Below are 20124 nucleotides of genomic sequence, written 5' to 3'. Positions count from 1 at the left end.
AACCAACCTACCTCCCCCAGACAAAACAATAGCCTCGGAATATTTTTGAATGGTACAGCTGAATTCGATATCAGCTTCATCCAAAACAGCAAACAAGCCTGCTTTCCTGGCCAAATCGGAACTGGAGCTGGATTCAGGAAAATAATGAAGAAAACCTTTCCTGGCCCTCCATGCCTCCGCGGGGGTGCCCCGCGACCCCGTAAGCTCGAGACCTCCGCGGCCCGGAGCCTTGTGGAGTCCTAGCGCGCCACGCTCCCGGGCTCCCGAACAGTACACCCCCTCCCTGCCGGCGCTGCTAGGGTTAAAAGTTACCTCTCGGTTTCTTCTGCCTGCAGCCCCCCTCCCTCCCGGGGCCGGATGATGTAACCCCCCTCCTCAGCCCTCCCCGCCCCCCTCCACCATGTGACACTTTAATTAATAATAGCGCCGTCAGCACAACAAACGCACAACACCGGGAGAAACTTGGTGTCCAGGGGAGGCCCCCGGCGGCTGGAGCGCGGCGGAGGCAGGCGCAGAGGCCGGAGGGAGAGGAGGCGAGGGGCGGCCCGAGCGCGGGGAGGGAGCTAGGCGAGCGGTCATGTGCCCGTGCCCCCTGCACCGCGGCCGCGGCCCCCCGGCCGTGTGCGCCTGCAGCGCGGGCCGCCTGGGTCTGCGCTCGTCCGCGGCGCAGCTCACCGCCGCCCGGCTCAAGGCGCTCGGCGACGAGCTGCACCAGCGCACCATGTGGCGGCGCCGCGCGCGGAGCCGGAGGGCGCCGGCGCCCGGCGCGCTCCCCACCTACTGGCCCTGGCTGTGCGCGGCCGCGCAGGTGGCGGCGCTGGCGGCCTGGCTGCTCGGCAGGCGGAACTTGTAGGAACGCGGGGCTTCTTGGTGGGGCCGGAGCCGAGACCCAGCCGGAGCAAGCAACAGGTACGCGAGCCAGCCAGCGAGCGCCAGGGCGCGGCAGCTGGGGACTGGAGACGCTGGGCTGGCCTGGGAGCTGGAGGACAAGTTTGGCTTTCTTCCCTTCCCATCTCCTCCTTCCTCTGCTTTCTTCTCTCACAAGTATCTCCGTGTCCCTTCCATCCAGTCCCCGTCTCTCCTTTCAAGTGTCAGGCCCACTGATTCTGTGCCCTTCTCTCCTTAGGCACATCTCGCCACTCCTTCCAGCGGGGTGGCTTTGGGAGGACTTCAGCCTCCACAATCCCCACCAGCCCCGCAAGTAAACACACAATACAAGTAAAAAGTGTGCTTGCTCTGACAACGCAGTTACAAGCCACGCCAGATAATTATAATCTTTCGCTGTTTCAAGACAAGTCTCCCATCCTCTTCCAAGCCGCCTGGCGGTCCTAAGTCGCCACCGTCTCCATCACCTCCACTCCAAACGCGTTTCTCACTAAGTGTCACTCCCCCCAGTTTCTGTTGCCCATTCTTCCACTCCCGGAGCGCATCTCACTTCTTCCCCCCCCTCCAGATTTCTGGCTGGCTCCCGTTTTCCCCAAGGCCCGCGCACTTTGCAATTTTCTTTCGCTCTGGCAACTTCTTCGCTCCTCCAGCGAGGTGCCCCGTTTAAAGGAGGTGGCCCACCTTTCCCCCAGACGCCTGGAGCTGAGCCGGAGAAGGAGACGTCCCCGAAGGAGTCTGGGATCTGAGGCTCTTAGGGGAACTCCATGGGGAAGCCTCCGTGAAAGAGCGTTGATGGAGCTCCTTCTGGGGGCTAGGCCCAGTTTAGGAAGGAAATGTTTGAGAGCTTGCAGAAATGCTGGGCACTGCGCGGTGGTGGGGAGTGAGTCCTGAGCGCCTAGTGTGTTTGGTACCTGTGGGAGAGAGGTACTGATCACCTGCTGTGCCCTAAGCCCTTGGGATTGGGGGATTATTGAGTACCAGCTGTGCGCCTGGCACTGCGTGAGGCTGTTTGAGGGACCAAACGTGTAAGGAACACCTTTTCGGATCGAGGAATAGAGAGGAGAGCTGCAGAGAACGGGGTGGAGAGAATCAGGCTGAGCCCACCGTATGTGGGTTTAGGGCCAGAAGGTGAAGGTCGAAGGTGAGAAAGCCAGCGATACCGGGATGCCACGGTCCACGAATGCCGCCCGCACAGGTCCTGGCCGAGTCCCGCTGGCATGGTGCCCGCAGGCGAGGCCCAAGCGTCTGCGCCCTCGGGGAGAGGCGGCAGCCGGAGCGTGGGGGGTGGCAGCACCCGGGGAGCTGCGGGGGTGCGCGGGGTGTGAGTCGGGAGCGAGGGCGACAGATGTCGCGTGGGCCGGCGCAGCCCGGGCTCTGGCGAAGAGAGGTGCGCGCTTCGGGGCGCTCTCTGCTCGACTCGCGGAGGTCCGATCCGCTATTCCCCACCCCCACCCCGGGAAGAGGGGCTCCATCGGCCAGCAGCGGCCAGGCTAGAGCTGCCAAATCCCAGGGGCGGGAACAACATTTTGGATTGGGCGCAGGGAGAAAAAAAAGTGGGGCGCTGGGGGGGGGGTCGAGAGACCCGAAGCCCAAAGCGTGGAATTTAGGAAAAGGCAGAAAGAAGGTGGGGTGAGAGGGGAAGAAAAGCGGGCGTCGAGGCGGGGAAAGAAAGGAAGGTCGGCGGAGCTGGAGAGAAAAACCTGCCCGAAGAACAAGTGGGAAAGTGGGTTGGAAGGAAAGGCAGGAAGCGAGGGTAATCCTTTAGAAATGGGGAAGAGGGGGAGGACACGGCTTCCTCCGGTCTTGGGATCCAGGTGAGGTTTGGGAAGGCGCTCCCTTCCCAGGACCAGGCGGGGCAGGATGCTGGGCGCCCCGCCCAGGGGGCGAAGAACGCCGGGCCCGAGCCTCACCGGGCGAGCTCAAGGTGGCCCGGTGCTCTGGGGGCCCAACGGAGGAGGCTGCGGGCCGCGAGGGGGGCCCGCCCCGGCGCGGGGGAAGGCCGGTGCAGCAGGCGAGGGGAGCGGGAAGGAGTTTCTCTGGTGCGGCGTCGGCAGATAACTGTCGCGGTAGAGTTCATTTTCCCTTCCTCACCCGGCTTCTGCCCCAGAGTTGCGTGCTGCGTCCTGACTCTAGGCCACCTCCTCACCACACCCCTGGGTTCTCCTCCCGGCTGCTGCGTCCTGCCTGGGCGTCCCCAGAAGCCGCATTCTCCAGGGTTCTCCCGCCTGGGGTGCCCTGACCCCAGGATGCCCCTTTCCTCCAGCGCCGCCCCTCACTCCCTCAGGTCTCTGGTAGGTTTGTGCGCCGCCCCCTCCCTGCGCTCCGTCCCGGGGTTCGCCGTGCTCCAGTTCCCAGCCTTGGCCCCTCTCCCGGGGACTCCAGTGTTCTCCCCACCGCAGCGTCACCTGCGCCTCAGGCCGTGTGTGTGTGTGTGTGTGTGTGTGTGTGTGTGTGCTTTTGGCTTCACTGGGGGAACCCATCTTTCTCCAGCCTCCGGTAAGTTAGGAAGAAGTGCAAGGAAATCCACAGGAGAAAGAGCCTTTCGTCGGGTTCTGTGGGTGGTCCTCTCCACTTTTCTGCCCTACAGGAGAAGCGGGAACGCTCAGAGGGTACTTGCGGGGTTTCAGGGAGGCCTGAGTCAGCCGCATAAGGCAGGCAGGTCTTTTAGGCTTTAAGGGTGAGCTGAGCTGTACTTGGGACAACAGTTTCCACAGTCTAGTTTTGAGCCTCTACTGTCAGCAAGCAATATTTTTCTCAGAAGTCATAAAAAAAAAAAAAACCCAACCCCGGGACTCAGTTTTCCCATGTGTAAAATGGGGACAATTACAGTTCCTAATGCATACATGTTGTCAAGAGGGTAAAATGCGTTCATACACAGAAAGGCCTAGAACTGTGCCTGGGGCATGAGAAGGGGATATAATGGGGAGCTATCGTGGTGGATTGTGTATGTAACATTTTTCTTCCCCAGAGTAGACCGCATTGTGCCACAGTCATTGCCGCCAGTTCCTACCTGCCCTTTCGGAGCATTGCGGCCAGATGGGCTGGGATAGCGCAGTGGTTAAGAGCATGGGTTTGGGAATCAGAGGGAACGGGATTGAAGTCCCAGCCCAGGAACATGCTGGCGGTGTGACCTTGGGTGCCACCCGTAACCTCTCTGAGCCTTCATCAGTACATGGAAGCCCCAGGGTTGTTGGGGTGATGGTGGGACAGCGTCCACTTAAAGTGCCCAGCACAGTGCCTGGCACCGAGCTCACCCAACACAGGATGCTATGAAATGGCTAATGCCGTTCTGATTGTTTCAAAGGGGAAACTGAGGCAGAGAGCGTCCACCTGAGTCATCCCAAAGGATCAGAGGCAAAGTCAGAAGTGCACCTGGAGTTTCTGTCTTTGAGGGCCCGCAGCTTGCATCCCCCCACCCCCAGATGATTTGGGGGGTGTGCCGGGGATGGGAAGATACTGGGCAGCAAGCAGAGGGGATGGTGAGCCTTGAATTCCTGCATTGGGGAGATTCCCTTGCTGAGAGCCTGGGTGAGGCTCCTGGGAGCCTGGGGAGGCCAGGAGGAGGATGGGTGTGACTTAACCAGTCTCTGCTCTAAGATACAGGAGAGGGAACAAAAGATGCTTTATGGTGAGTGCTGGCTGGCTGAGGCGTGGGAGGGAGGGAGAAGTGTGCCTTGGGAGGGGGTGGGAAGGGAGAGAATGGAGTCAAGGAATCTGCCTGGGAGAGGGGGCCAGGGGTGAGCAGAGTCTTGCCTTGGGACTGAGGAGAAGGGGAGAAAGGTGGGCTTTGCAGGCCCGAGAGGTGACAGGGTCAGGGGCAGGGAATATAATGGGCCAGCAGGAGCCTGCTTTAATGAGTTAATGAAGGCCTGGCCCGCCAGCCAGGCTTGCTAACTGGTTCTTGGCAGGTACTTTGGGGATTAAGTGGTTAAACCTGGAGGCGCATCCCTCAGGCCTCCCTTCCAGCCGGCTGCACCCCTGCCAGCATTACTTTTAGAGCTTGAAAGCCTAGGCGAGGGGAGGGAGAGAGCAGAGCAGACGGAGACAGCTGTTGGGGAGGAACCCCCGGGAAGGGGCCAGATGTGCAGCCTTCCTGCCACATGGTCCCTGTCTGGAGTCACCCGCTTGCCTAGTGAGAGGCCAGGGCACAAGCGACTGAGCTGTGGATGTAAAAGCCGGCACACCCAGGAATAATTAAATACACCCCCAGATGTCGGCTGGGTGGATTTGGCAACTGCACCTCTGGTTTTTGAAAAGTCAGCTTTTCAGATCTGCATTGGGGGTAGGGAGGAGTGGATTGAGGGGCTTCTGTTTCCACTCTGGTCATCACCATAGGTGATGCTAGAGTTGCCCTACAGTGTCCCTAGCCCCTGCCAACTTGCTTGTCACATAGTAGGTGCACACTGCGCAAATGAATACCTGAGTCAGTCAGAAACTATGCAAGATGGGTATTATTTTTTCCCAAGTTCAGCTTCTTTCACTTATTTACCTAGTAATTATTGAGTGCCTACTGTATGCAGGGCACAGTGGACACAGGAAGGACCCCCTGCTCTCGTGAAGCCTACGTTTTAGTGGGAAGAACCAAATGACTTTGTCAATAAAGATTGTTTCGGTTACCATGGCTGTGTAACCAATTACTCCACAACTTAATGGCTTAAAACAACTACTTAATTTTACTCATAATGTATGACGATGGCTGTACATTCTGTGAGGTGGGAATTCAGACATGCATAGCTGGGTAACCCTCTGCTCCAGGCTGGCCGAGGGCTGGAATCCTGGGGATGGGAGGGATCCTCATTTGCAGATCTGGCTGTTGATGCTGGATCGCCCACACTCAGCCTTCTCCTGTGGCCTGGGCTTCCCCACGGCATGGCAGCTGCCTGGTTCCTGGATTCTCACCCCGTGACTCAGAGCTCCAAAAGCAAACATCTGGGGGAATGGGTGGGCAGCAGGTGGAAGCTGTGTGGCCTTTCCTGACCCAGCTTCAGAAGTCACTTTGGTTAGAAGCAAGTCGCAAGACTGCCCCTGTTCAAGGAGGCTGGGGTCAGATGCTGCCCCACTGGTTCTAGAACAGCATGTGGGCAGGGGGTATTTTTGTGGCCATCTTTGGATTATGCAGTCTAACACAGAGGTCATTTCAGAAAGTGCCGAGGGCTTTGCAGGTAATTCTCGAAGGTAATGTAATAGGGAGAGCCCACAGGACTCCCTACCTGCAGCGGTTAGGGATGGCCACTGGGGAGGACCAGGGCACTGGTGCCCTGACTGACAAGAGGGAGCCAGCCATGTGAGCCCCTGCAAGAAAGATGTGCTGGGAAGAGAGACTAGCACACCCAGGGACTTGGGGGTGAGACTTTGCACAGTGTGTCTGAGGAGGAGAAAAACCAGCAGTGTGGCTAATGGCATATGAACTTGGGGTAGAAGCCATCAGAAGGGTAGGCAGGGGCCAGATGGGGCCATGGTAGGGAGGCGGAGTTCTAAGCACAATGGGGAAGAAGGGGATGGAGAGGAAACCGGGTTCAAAGAGGTTTTCATAAGTGATGGGATTCACAAATGCCTACAGCACATGAAGAGACACTTCACGAGAGAAGAGTTAGATGTGATGCAGTAAAGGGGCTACAACATCCCATCATCGTGGTCTGCAAACACACACGGAGCACCAGCTCAGGGCTGGGCAACAGGATGCAGGGATACAGAGCCAGTCCCAGCTCCTGGCTGTAGATGCTCCTAGACTACAGGGACGGGAAGCCCTGGCTCTGACCCCCAGCCTCCCCACGGAAGTGAATTTGTTTACCTCCGGCCTGGATCTGAGAGGTCCTTGTCGCTATACTGATGATGCCCACACCTGGGAACGTTGTGGATATTGGCTGGGCATCCATTGCCTAAGAAATACCACCTTTCAACCCAGTAACTGCCCTCTCTCTCTCCTTCCTGCCCTAGACTGGTGCCTCTGCTGTTAGGTGGGGACCTCTGGTTTAGCCCACCTCAATGAGATGCAGCCTTTTATTACCGCTGGATCCCCTGGAAAAGGGAAGCGCCTTTACCTCCCCGTGTAGAGAAAATTGGGGGCTCCACGGGGTGTACTCATCATCCAGCCTTAGTTCTACTGACCATAGACTTGGGCAAGATAGAATTAAATTGCTTTGGGAAACTTTATGTAATATCCCCCCCCCCCCCAAATAATCCTTTCTTTGATTACAAAAAAGTTGCACATTCATTATCCAATATTTGGACAATGCTGAATAAAAGAACATTTTAGTCAATTGTTTTCATTTCAGTACCCATTGTTAATGTTTTGATTGATTTCCTCCCATTCTAAAAGTGGACTGATAGATACTTTAACAAATGGAATCACTCCAAATATAGTCTCTGAAACCGACATTTTCGTTCTCTCGTAAAGTTTCCCATGCCTTGTATTTTCTCTGACTCACTTCCTAGAGGCTGCTTAGTGCTGTATTACTTGGCTGTTCCATCGTGAAGCCTCCCAGTCCGCTCCTGCTGGGCATTTTGATCTCTTCCAACATGACGAAGAGCATCCTCACGTAGAACTCTTTGGGCCCGTTATTAAGATGGTTTTCTTAATAATACCTACAAGCGGAACTTTGATTCCAAAGCCTGTGAAAACATCCTTTCCTCAAAAAGCTAGTCTGAAGAGGATAATGTCTTGTTCTCAAGGTCCCGAAGAGCCTTCTAGACAACCATTGTCATTTGTCCCCATTTCTCATGCATGGCGCTGACCTCTGTACATAATGTGGTTATCAGCTTGGCCCTGACCATCCTCAGCTGAGTCCGTGCTGACCTTTTGTGGCATGTTCTTCGTGGATGGCGTCTCTAGCCATTGTTGGAGCACCTATAGGACAGATGACTCCTTGTGTGCGAGTCCTAACTTCAGGGAAAGGCTCCAAGTCCTAGCCGCGCTGCCAGGGTTTGGAGAGCATCCCTGCCTGCCTGGCTGTGCCTGTCACCTTGTACCATGTTCACCCGATATTCTTGGGTCTAGCACATGGTACTTAATAAATACCACAGGAGGCTAACCTACGGGTGATGGGGGAGCTTGACAAAGTGGCTCTAGAGGGGGTGTCTTCTGAGAGTGGGAATGTGTCAGGGGCAATGCGATGGATTCACGAATGATTTAAAATGTTTTAACCTGTTGGCACATAATGGGCTGAATTCTTGATTCAGAAAATTTAACCACTGGTAACATCATTTATCGTATTCATTCAGATTTCATGCCGAGTCGGGCTAGCTGGGTAGAAAGTGGCATGAACTTTTTGGAGTGAGGCTGATTTTTGGATTAGGTCCCGATCTGCCACGGACCAGTTGTGTGACTGTAGGCCGGTCCCTTTACTCTCTGAGCAGCATGAGGTACATCACCGACGTTCAGAAAGTAGTAAATGTTAGTGTTGTTCTTCCTTGGTGTAAAATTCAGTCCGTGACCCACATTCATAGTATGGTGGGAGTACATAGGGGACTTCTCTGAGCCTTTTGCATAAAGCAGTTGCTATTCTGCCTCTCCCACTCTGTGGCTTACCAACAGCCTGCTTAAGCCACTGTACCAGGGCTGGGAGCACCTCCGGGATAGGACTTCCCAATGTGGGTGACACTGGCCTCCAAGACCCATAAGGATGACAGCCAAGTCTATTTTGCCCACCACTGTATTCTAGCACTTGGTGTGGGGACCAGCACAGTGTGATCATTCGCTAAGTACTGAATGAATGAATAATGGGCGAATCTGCGGACACCTTGGGGAATTTGGGAACCCCCAGATATTACACATATAAGTGGCTGATTTCATACTCCTCTGCCTCCCCCACTTGAGAGAGAAGCCGTGGCTTTGATCTGGTTTTTAAAAGACCTATGACCCTAAAGGTCACTGTTCTAGAAACAGCCAGAGCTACACAGGACTTGAGAGACCACCTGACCCAACTCCCTTACCTTACAGATGGGGAAACCAAGGCACAGAGATAGCTACTGAAGGTTAAGATGAGGTGGGCTTACCTGCCTGCTCACTCGAAAGGTGTGCAGGCAAGGGCTGAAACCTGGTGGTCTGCCCACTGAAAATGACCTGAAGTTGACTTTTGTTCAACTTGCATTGTTCAACTTGCTTCCCTCCCCTCAACACTTAAAAGTCAGGTACTTTCCTAATACTGATTCTTCATGCAGAAGACTGGGTTTCCAGTTTTTCTTGGAAAAATGGAAAGATCTGACAACCGTGAGTCTGTATTTCCCTGTGGCAGAACCAGACTGGAGGTGAGCGTCCCCTTAGGTGGGACGTAAACTTTCCAGGTATCCCGGACCCTCCTGGGTACACTGTGCTGGGCTCACTACATTCGAGTTTGCGACCAGATTTGGGGGACCACCCTGCCGGCATCTCTTGATGCACACCCACACCCTATATGTTGCACACACGTATCCAATTTTAAATAAACGAGGTCATGCTGTTTTTGCTGTTTTGTCACCTGCTTCCCCACCACCCCAGCTAAAGTTAGGTTGCTGAGATCTTGCCATATCAACAAGGAGAGGAGGCTGAATGGTGGTCCATTGTTGGGTGGACCACGATTTTACTTACTGGGTCACCTCCCTAGGGAGATTTATGCTCTTTCCTATTTTCTGATAGTGTGAACGATGTTTAAGGAACACTCTTGTTTAGACAACTTTGCAAAACAAAGTGAGGTTCCTAGAAGGGACGTTGTCGGGTCAGAGAATGTGCAGGTTCTAACATGATGTGACGGCGAGGTTACTGTAGGAGGTGTCTGCCCGTCGGACCTGGTGTCCATCTGTGCTGAGCTACTGCCTCCCAGCTCAGAGCTCACCCTTCCAGGGTCAAGTTTGCTTGGCATTCAAGCCCCACCTGCTGTAACTTGGTAGTGGGTGGGAGCTGTGCGTTCCCTGGTTTCTCTTCACAGGCTTTACGATCTGTAACTATTCATGATAGCATGAATAGAACTAATAACTCATAACAGCATTGACACAACTGCTCACTGATAACACACAACTATTCATGATAACATTGATAACTAGTCACTGATAGCATTGATTACTATTGAGACAACAAGGGGCTGGACAGAGGGGAGCAAATGGCCCCTGCCTTTCTTACACATGCAAACCAGACTTCTGCTCCTTCAGCCCCCTCGCCCCGGTCTTCTCAGACCCAGCCTCCTACCTGGGCAGCATGAGTTACATGACGGACAGTTAAGCAATGGCACAGACCAGAGCAGTGTTTTCTCTCGGAAGATTCTACATGGAGAGTTTTGTCTCCGTGAGTCTTAGGCACCGGGACCGACCACTGGTGCCATCTGAACTCCGTAGGCAAAGTCAACCCACCAAAACCAAAGATGGAAGAGTGGGGAAGTTGCCGCCATAATTCCTGTGCTCACTTACTCTCATTCGGCTTGTTGAATTGAGCACTTACTACGTGCAGGCATTATGCTGGGCTCTGGGGACCTAATGATGGGGTGCGGAGAGATGTGGTATCTGTAAATGCACAGAATATATTCCGGAAGGGTTAGGGGTAGGTTGAAGGGGGCTTTCCTTTTATTTTTATATCCTCCATTGTTTGAATTTGTAACATCAGTGGTGCAAATAGCAAGAGCAAAAAAAATTTTTTTTTAATTAAAAATTGTGGCCTCTTAGGAGGGAACACGAGTGTCCTAACTCTTTTCAGTTAGAGGAGAGAGGGAATGGGCTTCCTGCTCCATCTAATGTGAGAACAGTGGGGTTCAGGGATTGGGCTTCCCACCTTCGGCGCCCAGATGCAGCCCGGGGGTGCAGGGCCTCGAAGTCTCTCCTTCCCCCCCTCTGCCCACCTGTGCCCTCCATTCTATGGTGAAAAGTGGAAATGGGACACTTTCTAAAGGGGTTTTATGAACCTCCTCAGTCAGGAGCTTTGGTTGTGAGTTAGCATTGGAGAAAGTTCTTTATGAGCCAAGTTTACGGGAAAACATCCCGGGGCAGGACAGTGGTTCACAGGTTGTGGGGCGGGGGCGGGTGACTTAAGGTTTTGAAAATGGTTTAAAATTGTACAGCTGTTACTTGCTCCTTGAAAAAAAACAAAAACAAAAACAAAAACTATACAGAAATAAAGCATAGAAAGTAAAGCACCGTTTACCCCCTATGTCAGAGTACATAGTAATGATAATAACAGACGCAGACCTTACTATGTCCCAGATTTCTAAGTGCGTCCCATACGATAATACTTGTAGTCTCTCCCCTTTTCCATCAAAGAAAGCTGAGGCCCAGAGAGGCTAAATAACTGGCCAGAGGTCACACAGCTTTTACGTGTCTGAATCAAGATTCTAACCCAGGTGTCAAACCCCAAAGTCTGTGGGGGGGTTTTTTGTTTGCTTTTTGTTTTTGTTTTTTGAGAGAGAGCCAGAGGGGAAGGGAGAGAGAGAGAGAGGGAGAGGAACATCATCAATCAGTTGCCTCTTGTACACGCCCTGACTGGGGATCAAACCTGCAACCTAGGTATGTGCCCTACCTGGGAATCGAACCCAGGACCTTTTGGCTTACGGGGCAATGCTCCAACCAAGTGAGCCACACCAGCCAGGGCTAAAGTTGGTGCTCTTAACCATTATAGTATTCTGCCTCTTTGCCACACAGTCATTTGTATGGAGGTATGCACACAGCCATTACTGAGAAAATGAGCGGGGACCATGTTGTTTGGCCATTTGCTCTTTCCAGTTAAGAATCATAGCCATCCTTCCGTCTCAGCGTACTTAGGTCTGCCTCTTTCTAATAGGCACGTGGCTTCATTTGGTACCCCGGCCTCCTATCAATGGGCACATGGACTGTTTCTAAATTGTCGCTGTTACAAATAAAGGCGAGAACGTCCTCGAACCCATTTATGTGACTACTTACTGTGGGCTAGGTCCCTAGGCTAGGGTGTCCAAGGCAAGATCCCCAAGAAGGCATGCACAGGCCCACTCCTTTTGGGGGAACGTGGTGACATGGTGCCCACTGGCTGTGGAGTGGTGTGTTTCACTCTGGACACCAACCCATAACCAGCACGTGAATGGACGTGGGGCTTCATCCAGGTGGCGACCCTGGAAACCTTAGAGATACAGAGTCACAGGCTCAATGACTTACAGGAAACGTGTGAATCAGTTGCTGGTCCTACCTAGTTTTGCAAGAACTGCCATTCCTTTCATGGATGAAGCTGATCACAGCTTTAAAAATACCATTTCTTTAAAAAAAAAAATAGTTTCTCTCATTTCTCCTGATGCCGTTGTTGTCTTCCCTTCGTCGTGTGCACTCAGCTCACATATCGACACAACCTTAAGGTGTGAAGGTGCTGACGGGCCCTCGCGACCGTCACCCAGTGCAGGTATCAGGTCCCGTGTGGCTAATGCTGATGGTGAGGTCTGTGTTTATCACACACCTCTTCCTTGCTGTCACCTGTATTGGTCGGGGTCCAAGTAAGAGGCAGAGCACACCCCCAAACCGAGTAATCAGAGGAAAATTTACCAGAGTGCAGGCAGGGCTTAGGAAGCCAAGCACGGAGAATACAGACGGTACTTACTGCCGGGCTGGCCACACCCCTTGACCTGAAGGGCTAAGAGGAGGATGTAGCACCTGGAGCCTGGAGGGGTCTGGAGCTGAACCAGAGAGCCGCCTGCTAGTCACCGACGGGTCCTGCTGCCCCGTTACTGCCTTCTGTTGACTAGGCCTGGTAGGAAGCCGGAGGCCAAGGGAGCTTACTGGTGCAGTTCATACAGGTCACTGTCCTGGACTTTCTCCAATTTGGAGGAACTACGGTGGTCTCTCTCCCACTCTCTCTCCTAAACCACTTGGTCTGCATTACTTACAGGGTAGCTCTTATTCCACTCGCTGTAGAATAACGTGTGAAATGGTTTTTATCTCCTCTGTTAACTTGCAGTTCCTGCTAACTCTACACCCTCCTCTCTCCGCCTCCTACTCTCTTCCTCCTCCCTGTTCTCCTCGTCCTTCTGATATAATTCACCTGCTATAAAAAATCCACCCTTCTAAAGTACACAGGTCAATGGTTTTTGTCGTATTCACAAGAGTGTGCCACCCTCCCCGCGATTAATTTGAGAGCATTTCTGTTTCCCCAGCAGGAGCCCTGTACCCATGAGCAGTCACTCCCCAGTTCTTCTCATTCCCCCCAGCCCTGGGCAACTACCAATCTACTTTCTGTCTCTGGTAAAGATTTGTGTCTTCTGGACATTTCATTTAAGTGAAATCATACAATATTTGTGCTTTTGTGTCCGGCTTCTTTTAGTGCAATGTCTAAGTTTCGTCGATGTTGTCGTATGCAGCATCAGTACTTCATTCCTTTTCATGGCTGCATAATATTCCATTGTGTGGACATACCCCATTCTACTTATCCATCCATCAACTGATGGACAATTAGGTTGTTTCCACTTTTTGACTGTTATAGATAATGTTCCTATGGACATTTGTCTGCAAGTTTTTGTGGGAGCATATGTTTTCTATCTCCTGGTGATGTGCTGTTTTTTCTGCTCTGTCTGGAGAGCCACCCCTTATCCTGGCTAGTTCCCTGGCCTCCTTCAGTCCTCAGCAGGGGTCTACCTCCTTCCCTAAGGAGCTTTCTCTGACTCCCCTTCTCCCTCACGGGCTCCCTGTCCTCTGGGCTCCCATGTTTACCCAGATTGCACGCTCTTCACAAGCACACGACACCGCCATGATCAATGTCTTCCCATCTCCCTCTGTCAGCCCCTGAGCCCCCCAAGGGCAAGACCTACGTCACTGTAATACTTAGTATGGTGCATGGTCTGTTTGGCAATGGATGGATGGATGGATGGATGGATGAACGAACGAGAGCAGAGACCATCCTGTAAGCCTGCCTTTAATATGGATCTATGAATTGAATAGACGAAGATCCTCTCCCTGATGTGGAGGGGCGAAAAGGTAGCGTGGCAATGCAGTCTCTTTTGTAACCCCCGAAGATGCCAGTGTAAACATTTAGGCCAGAAAATGGGGGTGGGGGTGGTGTGCGCCCAAATATGTGTTTAAGGAAGGCTGCTATGTGGTCTGCGCTCAGGGTGGGGAGCCCTAAGACTAGCTTTTGGGGAACCTTTCTTTCAAGAGCAGAGCTTGGTATGTAGCAGCTCTGACCGTCCCCCACCCCCCCGCCCCTCCTCACAGGCTGGTGGTGCAGAAGCCCAAGGCACTGACGTCATCCCCACTGGCTGTCTGCACGTGACGACTGACCGAAATACAAATCTCTATTTCTGCAGGTTGGTGAAAACCCTGTGTCCTTGGAGAAAGCTGGTTGCCGTTTTCCCCAGGGGGAGCCCAGAGCTTGAAAGGCGGCGGTTGGCACTTCAAGAAGGAAGTGGAGAGTAAGAACAGCGCCTGGAGCACTAGAGCAAAGCGGAATGGGCCTGGGGAAGCCCTCTGGATATCCAGCTGCAGAAACAAACACCCCAATGCTATTTACATACAGCTCGCTCTCTATATATAAAAAAAGAAAATATGAATATTGCTACTCAGTGCATGCCTTGTTGAGGACGTGGTCCCCTCCCTTCTCTGCACCTCCCGATGTGAACTTGACTCTTTCATGTCTGGGGCACCGGAAGAGAGATGCCTACCAAGTACCGAGTGTACCGAGAGAAGTCGCCAAGACTGGTGGGAATTAGCCTCAGAGCCGACCAACCACCTGGGGAGGGATGCTGGTGGAGTCAGAGGTGAAACGGCAAAAGGCAAAATAGAAAGAAAAAAAAAATGAGGAGGATTTGAGGCCAGTTTGTAGGGGCAGTCCGGGATACTTCCATTTCCAAGTCGTGACAAGTCCTAGCCTCTCTGTCCCTAAGAAAGATAGGTATAGTCCCGCTGTCCCATCGAGACAAACTGGATTCCCCCCTGCCAATCTGGAGTTTCTGGTGCTTCTCCTCAACTTTGCTGGTGCTAAGCGTGTTTCTGCTGGTGCTGCCTTGGCGTTCTGATGCCAGACCTGCGAGGCCAGGGGACGAGAGAGATTTCAGTTTGCTGTTTCAAATCTTTTCTTCTAAAGGGACAAGGGGAAAGTGTTACTGGAGAGTCTCTTCTCTTTCTCTATATGGGGACGAATGTCCAGAGGGGTGTGGGAGCAAACCTTGAGGTCTGGGAGGGAGGAAGGGCATGCTGATTATGAGGTGGAAAGCTGACCTCATAGATGACTTGTTTGCTGTCTCTTCCACCCCTGAAAAAGTATCCTGGGAGTTCAGCCCACAGCCTCCTCCACGCCCCAAGGGAATTTCAGGGATTAGGTTTTATGGATTAAAGAGCTAAGAAATGGCTACTCTCTAGTCAAGGGCAATTTATAAGCAAGGTACGTTGGGGGAGGGCATGGGTCACTTAAATGAAATGCACCAGCATCTCACTGACTGACAGAGGGTCTAATTGCAAGCACCTCCCCCAATAAGCTCCTATTTTCAGAACTTTCTAGAAGGGCTAAAAAAAAAAAGTGTGTTGGATTGAGACTTGGCTGCAAAGACTCTTCAGGGAACGATTATTTTTTGCTTTCATTTAAAAAAATCCAACAAAAACAGGCATGAGTCCTCTGTGCAGGGTATCACACTGCCGTTTCCAAAGCTGAGATGCTGAGGGGCCAGGCTGCAGGTTGAGTCACTCCACAAGGCCGGGTTTGCAGGGCACCAGCCCGTACCTATAGGCAGGGCGTCTGCTGGGCTGGTGGAAGGCGCCGTCTAGTTCCAAGAAGCCGGCAGAGGGTTGGGCTGTTGTTAACACTGACAGGGGGCCGAGTGGGAATCATTCCCCACAGGCTGGGCTGAAAATTTCCAGGTCCTTTATGGGTGCAGGACTGTTTACTGCTGCAAGCTGTCTTTCTTTAAAAAAAAAAAAAATCATGCCCGATGTTTTCCTAAATAACCCTTTAAAGAAAAATGCAACGCAAACTGCTGAAGGCAAGGGCAACTCCTGCCCCCTTCCTTGCTGGAGTGGCCCCCCACCCCCGCAGTTAGGTGTGTGGGCGTGGTCTGCAGAGAGCAGCAGGCCACATCTCCTGCTTCCGGCACCCCCACCCCCGACTTAGACACAGCAAATTAATTAGGATATGAAATACAGCCTCTGCCTGTAGTTAGGCACCAGAGTCCAGCTCACCCCTTTTGAGGGGAGAGGTTTTTCATTATTATAGTTGTATGTGATCACAGGCACCAGAGCGGGGACATGCCGACCACCTAGACACGGGGGAAAGGGGAAAGGTCAGAGAATCCCTTTTTCAACCCTGACTTGCCTACTAGCTCATGACTTTTCTGCTGGAGGATCCAAGCTCCGAATGCTGGGGCTGGCGTTTGGGGCAGTTTTGATTTCAATGAAGCCACATCGCTGAGAGAACTGGGCACCCATGACCTCCTGGTGGAGCTTTGCAGCCAAGTCCCTTGTACATACTCTCTTGTATTATTAGGAACCGTGTATTTATCTCATCCTGGCTTTTTCTTGCACATCATTAATTTGAGTGCACTTCTCAACTGCCCCGATTTTTGACAAGGGGTTGTTTTTAATGCTTGTTTTTATATGAGATTTGACTTCTTGATGGACATTTGTATTAGGAAATTGAAGCATGATATATGTATATATTGCCTCCACCGTCTCTCCTGTTGCATTACTTGGATTGCATGAGATAGTGGGGTGGTGTTCTCTTTTCTTTTTTTTTTTTAATATTTCCACAGTGTGCAAAGTGCTGGCACTATTCCCCCCTCCCCCCCTTTTCTCCCGCTGCCAAGGAGTCATTGATTTTGATTAGTTTCACTGCAGAGCGTCTGTGAAGAGAGAGGGAGGGAGGGAGGCTTTGAAATAAATTTTAAAAAAGACCTCATATCGGGTTTCAGCAGACAGCGGAGTGTGTGTGAGTGTGAGTGTGTGTGTGTGTGTGTGTGTGTGTGTCCAGGCCTGTGAGATCATTGTTTAGGTAGCTCGCTGCATAATGAGGTGAGGAGCAAGCGGAAGGGCCTCCTCCTGAGGGCTGGTTGCTCTCAGAGGGGGGTGGGGTCCGGGAGCCATGGGGACTGGAGCCTCCTGGGACTGTAAGGTTCCAAAGCAGATCCATTCCCCACTGGAAGCTTCTCTCCCTTGCCCCAGCCTCCTCAGTCTCTTTTCCCCGTTGCAGACTTGGGGCTCCGTTTCCTATTCCATTTGGCACAGATGCAGCTCGAGTAACAGGTTTCTTTGGGCGAGCCCCTGTGCCGCTTTGGCTGCTGTCCAGGGTCCTGGGCCATGAGCGTCTGGGAGAACCCAGTTTCTGTTTCTTCCTCTTTCCTCGGGATACTGGAGACTTCCTCCCCACTCCTTCCAGTGGTCTCATGTTACAATTCTTTTCTACTGTGATGGCAAATGGTGATTGAAAGAATGCTGTCACAGAACAATGGGGCTGTGACTTTGATGTCACAATTTATGTAGCTGATCTCATGTTCTCCTGGCTCTATTTTATCATGTTTCTGACAGCGATAAAAATATCTCCTCGCTGTGAAATGGGGGTGGGGGGGTGAAGTCCTTCTCTGATGCCACATCTTCTGGTGACACTGCCTTGCCATTGTGGACTTCCTGAGTGTCCAGCTGGTATTAGAAGCTGCAGTGACCAGAATACAGGTTTTGTTCTTCTATGTTGAAAACAGCTCCTCTTCTGAATGTTCCCTTAAGTGCCCCCAGGCCACTCAGGAGGTCTGAAGCTTTGGGGGGAGTACATGGGGGGCAGACTAGATACCCTGGCCTAGTCCCATGGGAGCTGATAGAGGAAATTGATGTCAGAGTGTCCTTTTAAAGCTTAAACCGAAACTTTCTTTTTGAAATGTTAATTCCTTCCTTCAACACCTGTTGATCGAGAACCTACAGCGTGCCAGGTTGTAGAATCCCATCTGGGGAGAGACTCACTTATTCATCGCGGAGGGGCAGCCCCGCTTAGAACAAATGCGACATGCCCCTTCCCAGTCTGGTTCCCAGTTTTTAACAGATTTGTGGGGTCATCGCTATGACCCCAAGCCTCGCTGGCAGATTGGTCTAGAGTATGTGTATTTACAGAGCACCACCTATCACGAAGGCCATGAAAAAGCCTGCGATCTCAGCTCACTCCCAGCACGGAGGGACGGATCACTGCTGCTCCACACAGGAAGGAAACAGAACCCGCCGTTTAGGGAGTGCTCGCTACTCCGCGGAGTGCTTCTCACACGTTGCCCCCTCGGTTATGCCTCCCCCCTTCTGGAAGACGGAACTATTATCATTCTGATGTTACAGTTTAGGAAACTGAGGCTCAGAGAGTGAAGTGGCCGGAGCCAAGATCTGAAATCATGTCCATGTGGCGCCCCCCCCCCCCAAGCTCATGAGCTGATTGCCCTGTTAATGCAGGATTCCTTCCTGAGCTGGTTCCAAGGGCATTGCTAGTTCAAGGGCAAGCCCAAGCCAGGGGCCCAGCAGGGAGCGGGGGAGCCTGACTTAGGTCCACTGCAAGTAGTGTTGCATTTGGGGACACCGCAGGGCGGGCTGGATGGTTTAGTTGAGGTTCTTTGTATTTGTCCCCCGCCCTTTGTGTTCCTGGTTTCTGTCAGGTGCCTGGGAGGAATTTGTAATTTGTAAACAGGGCCTGTTTGACTTACTTCCTAGGATGTGGGAAGCTTTTCTGACCTCCTTCCTGTCCCCTCCCGGATGCGATCCCCAAGTTCCTCCCGAGGTCTTTTGCACTGTAAGCGCCCGGGAGCCTGCGTTGTGGTGGGGACAGCTGCGGGGCGTTGGGAACCTTAGGGGGGCCTCTGGCTCAGTCAGAGAGGCAATAAGCTTGGGGACATTCCGTTCTGGGTTCTGCCCTTGCTGGTTCGTTTGCTCTTTTGTAAGAGGAATTTCATACCTTGGAGATGCTTTGTACATATTTGTAATGACTTTATTAAAAAACTGGTTGTGCACTTCCAGCTTAAGGCCTTTGCGTTTTCATTTCCTTGTGGAAGGCTGGTCCCCAAAGACTGGGAGGATCTGGCCGCGCACCCATCCTTCCTGGGGGCAGAAGGAAGGGCACACACTCACCTCCCTTCTCTGTCTCATATTTCTGAGAAGCCCCCAAGGGGATGGTGGGCCCAAACAGTACCCTTGGACTGGGCAGTGGGTTGGGGGAACTTGCCCAACAGTTCAAGTTCAAGGTCCTGCACAAAACCATGACTTACTTATGTAAGTCATCAGGTAGATACACTAATGAGCCTGCACACTGATACTCCAACTGTGGGCAGATGGGCCATTCTGGTGAGGTACTTGGCCCTGCGATTACCTGGTCTCAGTGAGAGGTACCGACAGACCAAGTTCTAGTCTCTCCCTAGGAATAGTGGGTTGAGGACAAGTTGTTTTTCTAGATAACAGATCTTTTTTCTTTAGAGACCTACCCCACCCCCACTCTCATGTGCTGATTGCCCTGTTAATGCTGGATCAGCCCAGGTGACTCAGAGCCATTGAGGACTCCATCCTCCCACACACCTCTGTTCCCACCTCCAGGGCTCAACACCCTACCCAGGGGACACACTAGGGAGTCAACCTCCGACTCCTGCTGGAGCTCTGGGGAAGCAGAAGTTCTCTGCTGGGCTGGGGAAGCTGGAAGAACCTAAGCGCCACGTGGGATCTGACGGCCTGAAAATCAAACCACCTCCGAGGAAACAGCACTGAGGGCTGGGAAGGCGGGGTTCTAACACTGTCCCCAGAGTCTGACTCTAGCGGCACCGCAGGCCTGTCCCATCATGAGATACAAGTCCAGTCCTTCTATTTAAGCCATGTTTGAGGTGGTTTCCAAGTAGCTGCAACCCAAAAGCTCTGCCTGACGATGTGCTTGTGGCGGCTTCATAATGTTGCCCCGTGAGACACGAATTGTCACCTAATGCTGTCAGTGACACCTGAACAACTCGGGTTTGAACTGAGCCGGTCACTTACACGTGGGTATTTTTCCGTTCTGTAAATGTATTTTCTCCTCCTTATGATTGTCTTAATAACATGTTCTTTTTTCTAGCTTACTTTATTGTAAGAATACAGTATATAATACCTGTAACAGGCAAAATACATGTTAATCGATGTTTATGTTATCAGTATTCTGGTCAATAGTAGGAAATTAGTAGTTAAGTTTTTTAAAAAATACTTTTTTATTTTCAGAGAGAGGAGAAAGGAGGGAGAAAGAGGGAGAGAAACAACAATGTGTGATACAAACATCGACTGGTTGCCTCTTGCACACCCCAACGGGGGACACGGCCCGCAGCCCAGGCATGTGCCCTGATGGAGAACTGAACCAGGGACCTTCTG

The 20124-nt window shown here is 52.3% G+C and overlaps 1 protein-coding gene across 1 annotated transcript; it reads left to right on the top strand.

Moving 5' to 3' along the window:
- The first annotated feature begins 463 nt into the window (after positions 1-463).
- On the top strand, positions 464-18738 carry HRK (harakiri, BCL2 interacting protein). The gene is made up of 2 exons (XM_053928016.1): positions 464-909; positions 14103-18738. Exon 1 carries the CDS (start codon positions 578-580, stop codon positions 851-853), a length of 276 nt encoding a protein of 91 aa, XP_053783991.1. The 5' UTR covers positions 464-577; the 3' UTR covers positions 854-909; positions 14103-18738.
- Positions 18739-20124: the final 1386 nt, after the last annotated feature.

This window comes from Desmodus rotundus, chromosome 7 (assembly GCF_022682495.2).
Source record: "Desmodus rotundus isolate HL8 chromosome 7, HLdesRot8A.1, whole genome shotgun sequence".
Classification (NCBI taxonomy): domain Eukaryota; kingdom Metazoa; phylum Chordata; class Mammalia; order Chiroptera; family Phyllostomidae; genus Desmodus; species Desmodus rotundus.
The sequence above is the reverse complement of the archived record's forward strand: the minus strand, read 5'-3'. Positions and strand labels throughout refer to the sequence as shown.

Coding starts and splice junctions, on each gene's coding strand:
- HRK (XM_053928016.1), top strand. CDS start 578: ATGTGCCCGTGCCCCCTGCACCGCGGCCGCGGCCCCCCGGCCGTGTGC.